Source organism: Haemorhous mexicanus, chromosome 2, assembly GCF_027477595.1.
Source record: "Haemorhous mexicanus isolate bHaeMex1 chromosome 2, bHaeMex1.pri, whole genome shotgun sequence".
NCBI lineage: Eukaryota > Metazoa > Chordata > Aves > Passeriformes > Fringillidae > Haemorhous > Haemorhous mexicanus.
Window position 1 is genome coordinate 48,723,413 of NC_082342.1, and position 16,476 is coordinate 48,739,888.

The 16,476-nt window shown below is 35.6% G+C and overlaps 1 protein-coding gene across 2 annotated transcripts in view; it reads right to left on the minus strand.

The window, feature by feature from the left end:
• Window positions 1-16,476, minus strand: part of XPO4 (exportin 4) — an 81,096-nt gene that overhangs the window by 21,635 nt on the left and 42,985 nt on the right. The window contains exons 7-13 of one of the 2 annotated variants that reach the window (XM_059838717.1): window positions 12,242-12,354; window positions 9,660-9,817; window positions 9,226-9,400; window positions 4,960-5,136; window positions 2,955-3,097; window positions 2,693-2,838; window positions 1,239-1,335 (exon numbers count right to left, since the gene is read on the minus strand). In XM_059838717.1, coding sequence (XP_059694700.1) covers window positions 1,239-1,335; window positions 2,693-2,838; window positions 2,955-3,097; window positions 4,960-5,136; window positions 9,226-9,400; window positions 9,660-9,817; window positions 12,242-12,354 — 1,009 coding nt within the window. Of the gene's footprint in view, window positions 1-1,238; window positions 1,417-2,692; window positions 2,839-2,954; window positions 3,098-4,959; window positions 5,137-9,225; window positions 9,401-9,659; window positions 9,818-12,241; window positions 12,355-16,476 lie in introns of both variants that reach the window. The other variant, XM_059838716.1, reaches the window with a different exon arrangement.

The window sequence follows — 16,476 nt, forward strand, 5'->3', positions numbered from 1 at the left end:
AAAGAAGGATCAGGATAATACAAAATAAATCAAGTAATCAAGTAAAAAGCACCTGAATTTATTGTTTTTGAAATGCATGGTGAGAGAGAGAGAGAGAGAGACCTTCAAATATCCTTCAAAAAGTTCCTTGCACCATGAAGTTTAATAAAAGGTTCTAATTGCACAGTGTTTGCAGGGTGACACATACCAAAACACAAATACAGAAATGACCACTTATTTTTCTCTTGTTCATTACTGCTGGGAAATAGTCTGACATAGTAAATCACAACGTGATTGCATTAATACAATCAGTCCATAAAACTGCATTAAATACTAGCTCTTGTAGTACATCAATTGAATTTTGTAAGAAAGTGATTGTGCATAAGAAATTTAGAAGCTGACAGCAGACTATTTCTTGAAGACATTTCAGAGTTATTGCCAAAGGGCTTCGAATCTCTCCTTATTTTGATCTGGTTTTATTCCCATCACTGAGACACTGCATCAAGTAATCCTGTTTGGTTGCCACTTCTTGAAGGCCAATAGTTCAAGTGAGCAGTGTTCAACCTTCTAAACACTAGGCACACACATCATTGCTAATGAAGGTCCACTTTTTCTACCTTCTTCCTAGAAGAAAACATTTAATGAAGGTAACAACTCAGGTGAAGATTCTTCCATGTCAATTTAAGAGTGGAATGCAATCTTCTGAAGTGTGAGGAACCAAATTGAGGAGTCCTTTGTGAGCATCAGCCTTCTTGCAAAAAAGAGAAGGGAAATCTCTCCTGCTTCTTTTATAGGCTGACAGTGATGTCTGTACATAACTGACAACAATTCCTCATGCTCTGAGGATCAATTTTGCTGCTACTGCCAAGCTTGGGCAGTAACCCATATTCAAAATAGAGAAGCTCACTGATGTTCTGGAAAGCATTTGCTTAAGCTGTATATGTGCTGAATGAATTTTAGAGTATATATTATCTAAAGATTTTGATCTGCCAACTTTTTTTACTTCAGTAATTTTAAGGATTTTCTGTAGAAAATAGATCAAAGATGGGTTTTCAGTAGAAATACAAAAAACATTTCTGTAAATTCCCAAGACTGGCTTATGATGCCTGTAAAGACTATAAGGTCAATCTTTCCTTTTTCAATGTTCAGTGTTTACATATTGTTTACTTTTCACATTCACAGAAGTCTACTCACATTCTAGGGGTTTTTTTCTCTGAAAAAGCATTTAACACACTTAATAGTACAAGACGCATCCTTACCTAATTACAGAATCAGTTCTGTTGTACCCTGGGATGGAAGAGGCCTTTTCTCCCGGAGATCCCAGAATCTGAAGTGTTGTATTGATGTCAACCTCAGCTGAATGTTTAATGGAATATTCCATTACTTCTGGAGGTATTAGTGGAGTCTCTCCCTGAGTATCATTAGCCAAGAGGTAGCCTTACATTAAAAAAGAAAGAGTGATCACCACTTTCTACCCTAGGTTAACTTATGGCTTTCTGATTAAAGAATCCATAGGCTTAACTGCAGACATCACACCACAATCAAATGTTTGTACAGACCCTGACTAAGACTGCTTAAATGCATACAAAATAATTAGAATCCTTAAAGCCATTCAGTAGGAAAAAACCTGAAGTGACAAGAAACCAAGACTGGAAAAAGAAACCACCTATTCAAAAACCAACAAAAAAGAGACAAGTTTTGCTTCATGTAAAAGCACTACAGTCAATTCATCTACCCGGGGAACAAAACATTTTGTTGTCATATTTTTCTTCTTCTGCTATGTGGTAAAAAAAGCCTTGTTTTACAGCTTCCATGCTGAGTCCATATTATTTGGGACTTCTGTTTTGTGAACATCTCAAATCTGTGAGTCTTTCAGACCTCAAGTACCTGTGCTGTAACACAGTTTTCCTCACCTAGCAACTGCAGAGCAGTTGAAGCATGGGTTTTCATACAATACTCTGGTATCTAGATAATATCAATTCCAGCTTTAGGTGGAGTTTTCAATATCTGATCTCATAACCATCTGTGAGCTACAAACTCCATCTCAGTGTTACAAAAATATTATCAACACATTCATGTCAATATATGAGAGCAACTAAAACACCAGATCTTAAAAAATGTCCCACTATATTTCATATATTATACACTTCTCCAAGCAAAGTACAGACTTAGTTGTTACTACATTTGCAAACTTAAGTAAAATATCATCATCTAAAAATCAACCCCAAAAAGGCTCTAAATTCAAGAGGCTCTAAATTTAGAGCAAAAGGGCTTTAATTTCCCTGAAACGTAACAAAATAACAGGTCATGGATCATCAGTACTGAGAAAGTCTAGAACTTACATGATCCTCTGTCACCATTACCCTGATCTCATGTTGGTTCCCAGCCACTGACACCATGAACAGACTAATTTCTTGAATAAGCTGACAGATAACACAACTCAAAAAATCTATAACAAAATTAGTTGCAGGAATTTCCAATGGACATTGATGAAACTTTACATGAGGTAATCATTAGAGATAATACTCCTGTTACTCAAGGCAGATGATAGTAAGACAAGGACTTTGCAAGTCCTGTATATGAAATCATTGTAAGGGATTAAATGTATAGTATTGATAGCAGTTGATATACACGGATTTATTTTTTTTTTCCTGAGGTGTTCCAGCTGCAATAAAACTACCAGAATAAGTACTATTTAAAGCTGTTTACTAACCTGTGACTAAAATAAGCCAATGAATATCCTCATACAGGTCGTCAAGCACTTTGTTGTCAATTGAACCTGATGCTGGTGAGGCAAGTAACTGCTGCTGATGTCTTTGCAACTGTCCATGGAGCCTTGTCACTCGGTCTTCTAACAAACTGTGGACAAATAACAAAGTAGCTTCACTGTTTTTAAACTGGTTTGGCAAAGCTAGCTTTTTCCTATATGACTGCTTTATTGATTTGCACTCATGACTATTTTTTTTTGTACTTACCTCGTGAGAAGAGGTATGCAGTGCTCTGCAGCAATCCTCCCCAGCATGCCTACGCTGGCCAACTGGTCACAGAACTGGTCTCTGTCATCCTCCTGCAGCTCACTTATTTCTTCTTCTTCCCGAGAGGCCACACCATTGGCAGTCTTTGGTTATTTCAACAAAATTAGAAGCAACCAGTTAGAGTTAAACTTGTTAAATTCATTATCACTACATTTTTCTGCATTATTTTGGCTCTTTCTTGCAAGATAATTTGCACTTATGAACGACAGACTTATACTAAATTAGACACAGGAGAGTTAAACAGAGTCAACATGGGTTCATATTGTTTTAAAATTAGCATTTCACAAACTCATTACCAAAATGCCACATTCAGTTAATCTGCTAACATTTCAATACTTCACAGTTGTCTGAGATCTTACATAAATCACATAAAATAAACAGTATTTTTCATGAAAAAATGAATATTAGCCCTTCCTTTCATTAAAGTTTTTCCCAAACCTACTGTTTGAGGGGAAATAATTGTTTAAAAAGTACTACTAAATTTTAAAAAACTACATTAAAAGTAAATGTTCTAAACTCAGAAAACAGCAGACTAATAATCTTGATGATCTCAGTTTTGTTTCTTGCTGATGCAGGAGCTGCACTGTTCAATTTCTCAAAGCTTATCTTGGTTGCATTACAAAACTATTTAAATTATAATCAGATCTTACTCCTTGAAGAGATGAACCATGATATGCAGAAACCAAGTATTAATATTAGAAGAGTTTCTTTCTTATCTATTAATTATAAAATTTATGCAAGTAACAAAGTAAAATACAGGAGGCTGAGAAAGCCATCAGTCGGCTTTGTTTCTATAGAGGCCCTGGAAAATGGAATCCACGCACAACTCCTTATGCAAAGTGCCTTTAATTCATCTTTTCTTTATGTAACCCAGCAAATCATTCTCTTTTGGCAACTTCAAAGTTGCAGCTGTTTATTGAAGGGTGAGCCTCTGCTCTCAAAGCAGACACTGAAAGTTCCTGTTGCCGCTTTGATATAGAACAAGAAGCATTCTAAAATGCCAGCTGTGGCTTTTAAAGGTTACCCATGGGATAAATGACTTATTTCACAGAATGACATGAATCAACCTGTGTACAAAAGTTATGTCAAGACCGCCTGATATGAATTCAAAACTCTCTTGTGAAATATTTCTCTCAGTTTTGGCACTGTTATTACCATCTGTTACATATTGAGATAGCAGAATTATGTTTTACACAGTGCTTTTCAGAATGAGGTATCTCTGAGATCTTTGCACAGCATCAAATTAAAGAGAGATTTTATACAGTTATTGAATTGAATCTGTACCATAACTAATTCATCCAACATCCATATCCAACTGTCTGTATAAGAATCTATTTATTAAGACCCAGATTCCTGGCAAATAGACAAATCACCTTTCTTTTTCAATGGTTCAAGAAATACTTGTTGTACTTGTAAATTTTCTCTAGACAGTCAACTGTTCAAAAACTCAACTGGGAATTTATTTTATCCAAAAGAATACTTATTTCAAGTTTCTTCCACTTTGAGCAAAGTCTACATTTTTTCAGATATTTATGCATGTCAGTTATATTTTGAAGATAGTGCATGGGAGGCAACAATCATAAAAAAGGCCCCCAATTTCACTGAGAATTTTAACTAAAATTCTAAACCAGAAGGAAGGTCAAAAGTTTAGTCACTGTGCCTGTGAAAAGAGCAAGATACACATTGATTTGAGTTACAGGTTTACATTTCTTTTTTTTTTTTTTTAGTTATTTCCACCTTTACATGCCTTTCGTTTCCCTCCAGAATGATAAAAATGGACTGAGTAATGAGTAACTGAGTAATGAGTTCAGCATTTTTTTTCATTTCCAACATCATAAATGGCAATTCTACACTAGCTGCCTTGAGCTACATAATATACAGACACCAAAAGACATGGGGCAGTTACTGTATGTTATCATCCAAAACTACTACAGTGAAGGCTTACCAAATTCCTTGTGCCATCAGGAGCAGCTAGATGGCACTGAATGTAGGAATTAAAGACTTGAACAGCATGTTGGGTAAAGAAACCTTTATGGAAATGTTTGTCATCTTGGACCAAAGTAAGCCAAGATTCCAGTAACTTATCATATGCCTCCATATATACCATATCATCTTTGTCAAGCTGCAAGAGATGAAAAATAAACAAATAAAAAATCATATTACTAAGCTAAACAAGAGGAACATACTTATATTTATCATTATTTTGCAGATGTTCTACTACACTTGAAACAAACAAAAAAATAGGATCTAAGGATAGCTAAGAAAGTATCAGAATGAACTGAAGCAATGCATCAAAAAGGTCACTGTAGCTTTCATGCCTGCTAGGCTTTAAAAACCTGCCAATGTGTTTAGCTATTTCTCTTTATCTGATGTTGCATACAGATTTATAGGTATTCCACTATCTCTGAAATAAAGAGAGAAAAAACAATGATTCCAGGGGAAATCACTGCAAGATTACAAGTGTTCAAAAAACCTTACTACAGGTAGCCAGTTTTGATGATGAATCCCAACTTCTCATTCTATAAACAAACCAAAACCCAATGAATTAGAACAGAATAAGCTTGCAGCTTTAATCACTCAGTGCATTTCAACTGATGCTGCTTCTTCTTAATTATTCATGTGCTTCTACATAGTACGTAAGTTGCAAAGGAAATAACTTCTCTCAAAAACAAAGTCCAGAGTTGCGGCAAATGAAAGAATCCAAAATGCAAAGTAGCCATTTCTTTTAAAAAGTATTTTTAATGTAACTCTCAACTTTTTGTTTTGATGCAAAAATTTAATGTTTGTAAATATATCCAACTTCATAAAACTTCAGTGGGACTACAAAGATAAACTAAGATGTTGTCTTCTCAAGTTTTAACCAACAGGATGGCTCACAGAAGTTACCCTGAGATAGCAAAGGTTAGTAAAATGGTTCAATTATGAAATAAAGAGATATTAAGGTCTTAATCATGCTCCAGACACAAGAATTCCTGACTTCCAGTGAAGATACAAACACGGCTGGATGAACAGGCAAGGAAAAGAAAACACTGGCTGGATGACTCATTAAGAGGAAAAATTGATATCACATTGGAAACATTCCAAGATAACTTCACAGCATCCTTTTGTAACGGCAAAGTTGTCATATTTCCAGAAGTTAAAATATGGGACATAGACGCAATTGTGAAAACAAAACCTGAAGGTGACAATGAGAGAAGCAAAATTGTATTCAACGCTAATTTAAGCCATAAATTTAGGAAGGACACCACAACATGCCTTTTTAAAACTTAGCTAAAGACACATGAATTTATTGACAATCATTCAGTCCTGAAGTATTTTGATGTGTATGTAATATAATTACATCTATAACTTACATATATGACTTCTAATTTTTAATAATTGAGAGTATAAACAAATAAACATACATGTTTTTTATGAAGAACAAAATACCCTCAAATATAGCCAATTCATTTATTTGAAAAGGTAATACAAAATTTAATGCCATGAAGAAAAATTATTTCAACACTTAGAGATGTTCTCATAAGAAATCTAGGACTAATAAGTGCCTCCATAAAATAAATGCCCAAACAGTAGAAAGATTTTACCCATACTGAACCAATCTGGTCCCAAAGAAACCTTACTAAAAAATCCCAATCCTTATTTCAGATTAGTCACCGCTGGGCTACAAAAGATGTCATACAGGCAAAGTGCCATGCTGTAGACTGGAAGCTGAATCATTCTGACGGATCAAAACTCAGGTCTTTAGGAGAAGCAAGACAAACCCAGTAAATGTAAAGCAAAGATGCTTAATTCCCCTTAATCTCCTCTCCGTGAGACAAAAAGAAATTCGGTCCTTCCTCCTTCCTAGTTTGCTGACCCTTTGAAGAAGGAACACTTTGAAAGTTTGTCAAGCAGTAACAAGCTGTAAAGAGTTGGAAGTACAGCAGAGGGGACCAAATTCAGAATGATCTCTGCTATCACATGATATTTGAAAAAATATCATGAAACAGGAACAGTACATTAATATTTGTTTGGAGAAAAAGAAGCCTTTGATGTCATTTTTATTGGACTTTATATCCAACATTCTGTTCATACTCTCCACGAATTCAGGTGGACTATTTGATTCTATTTTTGCTAAAGCATTAAGTATTGAGCAAGGCAGAGCACAGCTGTGGATGAGCATCCTGTCTCGCTCCCAGTGCCACTAAGGGAAGAGCTTACTGGTCCACCTTGCCCCATAAACTAACCCTCAGCACTGCTGAATCTCACTGCCCTCCCACCACCAGGGTAGCTAGTTTACACAAACGTTTCAACTTCCTTCGGCCAATCTTCCCCAGCTCAAACTTGCAGGTTAATGTGAAACAGCATTCAAACATAATGCATGGACTGTGGGGTTTTCCCCGTGGTTGAAAATCAGTATTAGATGCTTTGAGGTGGTTTACAGATTTTGATTCAGAATCTCCACATTTTGAGTTTTCATAGCAAGTCTTCAGCTAAGTATATTCCTTGTGTTTGATGGGGTTCCTGCCATGTTCACATGGTATGTTCTGCTGGCATATCACATAGCAGAAATATGGGGAAAGCAGTTTTAGCAATCAGCAAAGCTTAAGAAGTACACCTGCTTGCATTCTGCAGCATTTCATATTTCTGAAAAGCTCCAGGAATATTATCTGAGGATTCTATTGAGCCCAACATGCACGGTGTTTTATCTGTCAGAAATCTCTTAACTACAGACAGCACATGAGCTCACAGAAAGCATCAGTGCATGCATTCTAAAAGAAACTTGGGGAACACATTAGCCACGGCCAGGACATTCCTAAGCCAAAAGATTGCTTTCTGGGATGCAAAGTAGTACTTCTATAGGCACAGCACGTGGTATTATTGCACCAGACAGTGGTACAAGCTAGTGTAAGCTCTTGCTGAGAGATTGTTTTAAATGGCATCATGTTGAGCACTATTTTCATTAAACATGATTGCATATTCCACTTCTCAAGTAACAACGTGCTAACTGAGGAAACAACATCTCTTTAGTTCCTTTGAATTTAAAGGATAGCTGTGTATGGTTTTGATCAATCTTATAAAGGCTTCAGGAGCATTTCTAAATGTACTGGTGAACACTGGAATAAGTATTCAATATTCTACTAGAAAATCTCAAAAGCACACAAATTTTGACCAGTGAAGTTTGCAAAGGAGCTTTATTTTAGATTCTAAATTTAAACACTGATTTTCTGATTAAGAAATGAAAAAAAAAAATGAAAAGTTTAAGTGAGCGCTGGGCCAAATACACTACATTTTAACTCTGCAGCAAAGACATGACCTAATGCTCTGCAATGAATGCTAATAAATACACCTGCGCTCTCTGGTAAAGAAACACATCCATCAACTTTGTAACCAAATACTTCTATAAGTATTTTCAAATTCATTCTGTCACTATACCAAACTGTCAAAACAAAGAAAATCATCCTATCGCATGATAGCAGGGAAATCTTGTTTAGTATCTTGATAGTCTAATTTTAAATCTATAGCTACTGCACATAAATAGCTGAAGTGCAAGACTATTCACTTTAATTCTTACATTAGTTTCCTTAAACTATGTGGCCTTGGTAGTTTTTATTTTTAATGCAACTTTTAGGAGTAGAACACTTGGGTGATGCCAACTGCTCTCTAATGTTACAACCGAAGTTTGAATGAAAAAAATCCTCTTAATTCTTGTGCTAGATTTGTACGCACAAATACCATTTGAACTGTGTCAGCAATGAAGGTATGATCTCAACAGCTTAGATGTCTGATGTTAACAACAGATCTTAACAGCTACATTCACTTAAAACAGAAACTCCTTACTCAGAACTCTAGGAAGCACTTAAGTTTCAGTCTGTCCATATGTTCATGTAGTCATTTTAAACTTTCAGGACTGCAGCTTGTTCATTATCTACAACAGCAAGTCTGCAATACTTTCAGACTTTAATATTTTAAATTAATCTGTTCACTTAAAAAATTAAGATGCACTTTAAATCAAAATAAAGTTGGAAAGATGCACACAGTGTGCATTTATGTTCATTACATTGTGTGAAATAAAAAGAAAATCCTCTCATATGTGATTTAAGAAATATCCAGGACAAAACCACTGAATTGACAACAGTTATTAACAGAATAGCCAAACTCTCATGTCACTTATGTTTATCACAATTTGAAGTGAAAAAGGCTACCCACTTTTTTGAGAGCAGCTACTTACCACTTCTTCCAAGGCAGCACTTCTTCCAAAAGAACAGGTGAGGTGTGCGAGGCAGTTAACAAATGAAGAGAAAAGTTCATTTGGAATGGCCGTTAAAATATTGCGAGGAAATACAGTTATCAGATTGCTGATAATACTGGAAATTCCCACTGCTTCAGAGTCTTCTATTTCAATTCTATAGATAGAAATAGCAGTTTTTTGCCATTAAAAAATTGCTAAAAGGGAATTGGTTTTGTTGATACATTTTCAATAAATCTATTTCATAATAAGCACCACCTACTTTAATCTGCCCTTTCTTAATTTAAGTAATCCAACAGTAAGCACAAATTACATCCAGAAATAAGAAAGCCATAACACTTCTCCACACAGATATACTACAGTCCAAACTAAAGATTAGAAGATGCCATCTAAATTTAGAGAGCAGGCATACATACCCATTGATAGTATTCAGTAATCCCTCAATGAAGTGTGCCAGGTAATCAACTTGAGAACCTTCATCAGGAAAGACTGGACCGTGCAAAGACGCCAGCTGTGCCAGGCACTGTAATGAATCTTGGGCCATATCTGTATCTTCTCTGATTTTTCGATGTACCTTTCAGGAAGTGAGGTAGTTAATAATACATGAAAACAGGGTGTTCTTACAACAGTCACATGGCTCTCAATCCAAAAGAGCACACACCAAAAAAAGCTTACTATAACTTCCACTCAGTCTGAAAAACAAGGGTTTCTGCAACTCCCTAAACCATAGCAAACGTCAAGGTCGTGACTCAGCTCATAATCTAAAGTCTTGAATTAACTCACTGAAACTAACATTTAATTAAGGCTCACCTACATGTTGAAAATTGAACTGTCTATTGAATGTTATGTCTTAAAGAGCGAAACAGATGCCAGCCAGTCAGACATGCTGCTCCTTCTAAAAACAGCAATAATGACAGTCATCTCTATTATGCTAACTATGCCTAGGCTATAGAGTCTTGCTAAAGTTAGTCAACAAGTTCAATCAAGATTATATAGATGCTTCTTTAGCAGAGGTAAACACTGAAGACATATACAAAAATGAATGCATCACTTCCTTGGCAACACCCTTATATTGTACAAGGCCAACAGTAATCTTCCTGCATTTGTGCAAACTGTTATATCATTATTTCTGCTGTTGAGACTTTCTAGATTTGAATCTTACTACTTCAGTAAATGTTTTCTCACATACTTATTTTAACCAGTCAAGTAGGGATGTAAAGAATTTTTTTAGGCTCATGCCTATTTTTTCACAGAAGATTTATTGAATAAATAAACAAAAGAATGTAAAGTAGCTTTTTCACACAGAAGTGAAATTTAGCTGAATTATTTCAGCAATACTACTCCAAAAAGTACAGTTAAAACACTGACTACTTTTCTGTGGTTTTATAGTTGCAAATTCACCCAACTCATAACTGCAGTGGGATTAGCTGCACAGTTAATCCCTGAAAGATCAAACTAGCAGGAGAAATAAACCCTGCAACAGAAATACCCCTCCTAATATATGTCCCACATGAGGCTGAGATTAGAAATGAAGGCTCTCACTCTAACACAGCAATCCTGCCAACTTTTGCAAGGTTATTAAAATTTCTCAGATCAGATAAATGAATAAAAATTACTACAATTTACTTACATTACCTCAAACACGAAACTACCACTGCAAGCCTCAACCACTGCAAATCAGGAATCTAAAACCAGACTGACAGCATACTGCCCTGGCTAGCATTCAATCAAAAGTAATAAAATACAGGCAAGCCTTAGTTACTATAAAGTAAAAATGCAAACGTATTAAAGCAAATCTGCACATTATTATTTTTTTTTAAATTACAAATAAGTAATTGTAAATCAATCAAGGAAACAGACATGCAACTCTGACAACTTCATACTATTAAACATAGAAGAAGGGTTAACATGTAAGTGAAAAAGTTATTTGCATGTGGAGGTTCACAGCTGACAGTAGCAACTGTCTGGATAGTCTAGACAGCTGTTCAGATTGTGTGTAGCTGCTGAGAGTTCGCCAGTCATTTTTTTCACCTTTTCAAAACTGCTGGATAAACTTGCAGTTAAAAAAAAAAAAAAAAAAAAATTAATTTATCTAAAATCCTACCAAGTAAGGACATGTATCCCAACATATACTGCCAAGCAGCACTGGAGAGTTGTATTTACATTGTCTTATAACAACTCTGTCCAAGTTTTGAGCACATTTCTCTGCTTTGCAAAAATGAAAAAAGCCTGAGAATGCTGAATTCTCAGATCCCAAGAGATGCAACCTAAGTCAAATTGCATAGCTAATGAATTTATAAGCCAATATATCTTGCTGCTGCAGTAAGTCTTAGCTGAGCGATGATTACAAACTTCTCCCAACAGTTGTAAAAACAAAACAACACAATTCTATCCGTTTTTAACATTGTGGGGCTTTTACATTACAGAAATTGAGTAGTACATTCCCCTTTCCCAACACTACCTCGTCCTTATTCCTTCTAACTTCCTCTACTTTAACCTTTGTAGATTTCCTCTGTGCTGAGGAAAGAGATGCAGAATTCTGTATGCTGAAAGTAGCTAGAAAACTGCAATTACATTACTTATTTTCAGCTGTTCTGTTGAGCAAATGTTTTAATATCAGCAACCACACACTGCTCGTTTGATATTTTCTGAGAGCCGTTACACCTTATCTGAAACTTTCACTACTCTACTACTGCTCATCACGCTTGCTTTTGTCTAATGAGTACATTTCCAGAAGTATTAAAGGTATAAAAGTTGAGATAACTATGAACTTTTTTCTGCTGGTAGTGGTCACCAATTTAAAGCAATTAATAGGCAAAATACAAATTCAGTACCCTAGGAAAAAGACAATACTTCTGTCTGCTTAGATAAGCGAGCTGAAGTGAACAGAATCAATCCTACCTGATGCAAAAGGAAGAGTCCGACAACACAGTTTTAGAACAGGAAGGAGCTGCTTTCCCTGTGGTCTGGACTATAAAAGTTGAAGAAAGAAACTTACTGTAAAGAAAAGCTCCATAACTCTGCTGTCCAGGAGGGTCTCACGCCAGGATTCTGTTGGCTTTAGCATCACATTTTGTGAGGATTCAAACATAGCTATATAATGTCTGCCCAGTTATCTGGTGTCAAGGTCAACAATAACATTCCTACTTGGCTTTAAAAAAATCCTAGATACAACAGGATCCATTCAGAAAGAATGTAATGGAAACAAACTTTAAGCCTCTTCACATACACAGCATAATTCATGCATGAGGCCAAGGAATAAAAGGTATTAAGTATTGAAAAAAAGAATGCTCCAGGAATGTTAGATAACAGTTTGATCATAATTATGAGACATACCATAGCGATACGATCACTTTGATAACCAGGGTGTCTAATGTGACACAGCGAGAAGGGAAAAAAGCAACCGCAATTAACAGGTGTTAAAATTTATGCAAAATAGGAAATCGTTTTCTAAAAAATTTTCCTGGCAGCTTTTAAAAAGGTCTTACCATAGCTAAAGATAGCTCATTGAAATCTATATCCTATTTTTCTAAATAGACAGATATGTGTCACAGAATGCAGATATGTTAGCCCTGCATGAATCTACATTTTCTAATCACACTGAGAAGAACAAAAGCACAAGTCAGCACAAGGCATTGTTGTATTCAACACGATTGTAAGAGACGCTCATGAAAAATGTGCATGCTGTAAAGACATAAATTTGTTGCACCCATTTCAGCTCTCATCATGTATTTTGGCATAACTTCATTTACAAAATTCTGCCAGTGTTCTAGTTCAGAAAAAACACTTAAACAAAGAGGTTCAATTATTTGTCAGTCTGATCACACAACAGTTTTAATCAAAAATTTTTGGAAGTACTTCTCTTTGTGACACCATCCATTTCAAGTAGTAGTTGCTAAGTTAAAGCAGTTTTACTAATGTTTTATTTGTCTTTCTTAAACCCTACATTATCCTCTTTGATCCCTTTCTAACCCAACGGTCAGAATAAGTAACAGCATGTTCAGATGTACATAATTTACTTACTGGTGATAAACAGCAATACCTCTTGTAGTGTAAGTAATCCAGTACTATAAAATGTGTATAAGAAACGATTTCTGTGTCAAGAATGAAATAAATTTTACAATGGTATAGTTAAAAACAGTAGACCTCTTAACTTTTGATGGGTTTTGTTTAAGGGAAAGAATATTTAAAGCAAGCAAGTAGTTTAATATGAAAAATTGTGTCACAAAGCAGGATGCACAATTTCAGTTTATTTATACTTGTCTTCTGAGTTCTGCCACAAAACAAAATTCCTAATGACACTGTGCAAAACAACATTCCAAAGGGACTTTTCCCACAGTACAGTACCAACCGGACCTTCACCAGTGCTATGTGTCCAGGACTGCTGTCAGCATGTTCTACTGCATAAGAACAATCAGGGGTTTTCACATTAGTGCAAAATAAAAGCAGTTTCACAATTTTCAAGACTATCAATGTATGTTGAACCAACCAGATCTGCATTATTTCAGATGGGAAAAAACTAAAAGTCACAGAATTTTCTACTTTGCTTCCATCTGAAACACTGATGTACTTTAATTCATCAAATATGCTTTGGTTCTACACACTAAAAAAAAAAAAAATTATATTCATGAAATTATCACATGCAAGCATCCTTAATCAGAAGTAATATTCTAAATTAAAACTAATTTTATCTGGCAAGTAAGGCTATGCCTTTTTTCCTTTCCATTTAGGATCTTAGTCAAAATGGTATTTTGAAATTGCTGACAAGAATGTCCTTTGCTGTAACTATCCAATAAGTTATTGGCTTGGATGTTTTATCAGAACACAATTATAAACACATTACCAATCTGTGAAAAATTTACTCTTTGCTAGGTTGTGTCTACAGAGGGATGCTTTTCACATGGAATGAAAGAAGCCCTACTTTGCTGTCACTATTTTAACAAGACTCACTATTTAGAGGCCTTATCCTGTTATTTTTAGTCTTGTTTCTCATGCTAACTGACTGATGACACATCTGACAATAGGAGATTTGGGGGTAAAATATCTGTTCACTGAACATTACAAATTATGACTCCATCTATCATGGAGATCCTGCAGCCATTTTCCAGCAAGTATTACATGTGTGCAAGTATTAGCAGAAACTGGCTGTGGAGATGCTTACTGCCACAAAGTACTGCAGCTTAAGTTGTGCTACAGTTTGGTCTTAGTAACAGCAGTCTAGTTATGCCAAACATGAAGAAAATGGCACTAAATTACCTCATACATGGGTGTACACAGGACAAATGCATTCATTATCCAAAATTGACTTACTTGTCAAAACTTACAAAGAAACAAAAAGTACAGAATGAGCAAAACACTTTTTTCTTCTAAGCACTCAAAATGATTTAGACTTACAACATAGATTAATGATAAGCATAGATTAGTTTACTATGACATCCTGGAGAGTTTGGGGATTTTTTTGTTTCCAGAATGAAAAATAATTGTAAACCACGTCTGGTAATAACACAAATGTTCTTAACATTCCCAGGTCTACTGAGGAATGATAAACTTTTAATAAAATTCACTTTGAGTTATATGGAAATCCAGGCTAACAAACAGCTACCAGAAGCATGTCAATGTTTCAACCATTTTGCAAGGCTTAGGACACTGATTCCTTCAGAGACTTGAATCTTCTACATGAATCAGATAATTCAGTGATGTGAACTGAACTCTATTTCAAATCATAAGAACATAATTAGACACCTTAATGTATGATAAGGTTGACATGCTGGCTATTACAGCCTAGAGAGGAAGACAAGAAGACTATAATGTTAAAAGATATTTTCTTTTATCTTTGACTCAATTTATGCATGTAGACATTAGCTCTATGCTTCATTTTTTTTCATGAGATGGAGAAATAACAGTAGTTTTTTCAAAGTAATAATTTTTTAATTTAAAAACTACTTTAGGAAAAAAAAACTTTGAGGTTTTATGTGCTTCTTGGAGGAACATGAAAACCACGAAAAAAACCCCCAACAAATGTGTAGTTTTCCTCTCACTCACTAGCCTCTGTCTCATGAAGGGACTGATAGGTGAAGATGAATATTAAAATATTCCAGATCCTAAGGTAGTCATGAGGGATTATAATATTTTACTTCAGTACTTCAACAAATTCCAGTATGAGAATGAATCCCACAATCTTTTTCCCAAGAGAGGCAAGACTTGTTCTTCCACAAAATAGTATGTTGAAAGTCAAAAAACAAAGCTGAGATTTCTTCTACTAGAGCCCCATTCGTAAGTTTGTGCACAAAAGTGAAACATCTCAGAAATGGAGGGAAAACTCCTGGAGTGCTAAGGTCTGAATACCTTTCTTAGAAGTCATTTTAATCACTTTACTTTTGTTGTTTGAGATATTTTCTGGACTTTGTGCCAGTCATAGACTTGCATTTTAAAAATAAAAAACTGCATTAGAAAAGTACCTGCCCTCCAGTGTTATGCTAAATACTGATTTTATCTGAATTTTTAAGACCTTCTCTGGCTTTCTAGCTAGTGAGCCAAGCACATGGGATGAGTCTAAGGAGCAACTGCCTAAAACTGTTGCAGAGGCTTGCTGCCCCCTATGGAGAAATCCTACACAGACCTTTCCACACCTTACACTCTCGGAAAATACATCCAGCAACCAGGACAAGGAGCATATGCTTTAATATTAAACACAAGTATTTTTAACAGTCACGAGAATGAAACAATACTTTGTGTTGGAGACACTGGACTCAGATTGCAGGAACAGGAGTAGGAAGTGCAGGAACACCCAAGCTAATTTTAAACCTGGCTGATTCCAGAGCCATGCCAGTTCCAAGGTTCATGACCACCCATGTGGATTCTGCAGTTCTTGGTACATTCTGCTGCTACAGTTGTGCAGCTTATGATATGCAAGCTGATCACTTCCAGCCTAACTGGCACATAGAGCACCCATGCACACGTGGCTGTCACACAGATGTGGCTCAGGAGTCACACCTTTCCACCACACACCAGCTGCCATCCAGGGTGCCATAACCATCACTGCAAAACTGGAAACTTATAAACCACTGAGGCAAGGAAACAGAATACCAGCTCCCCTTCCCAAAAAAGGGTCATTCCTGGTTTCTTCTCCTCTTCTGATATTAATGCTGTTAAGATTTTCCTATATTGCAAACTGATTACAGAATTCATTCAGGAAAACGGAAATGATGAAAGATTGTTAAAAAGTTCAACATC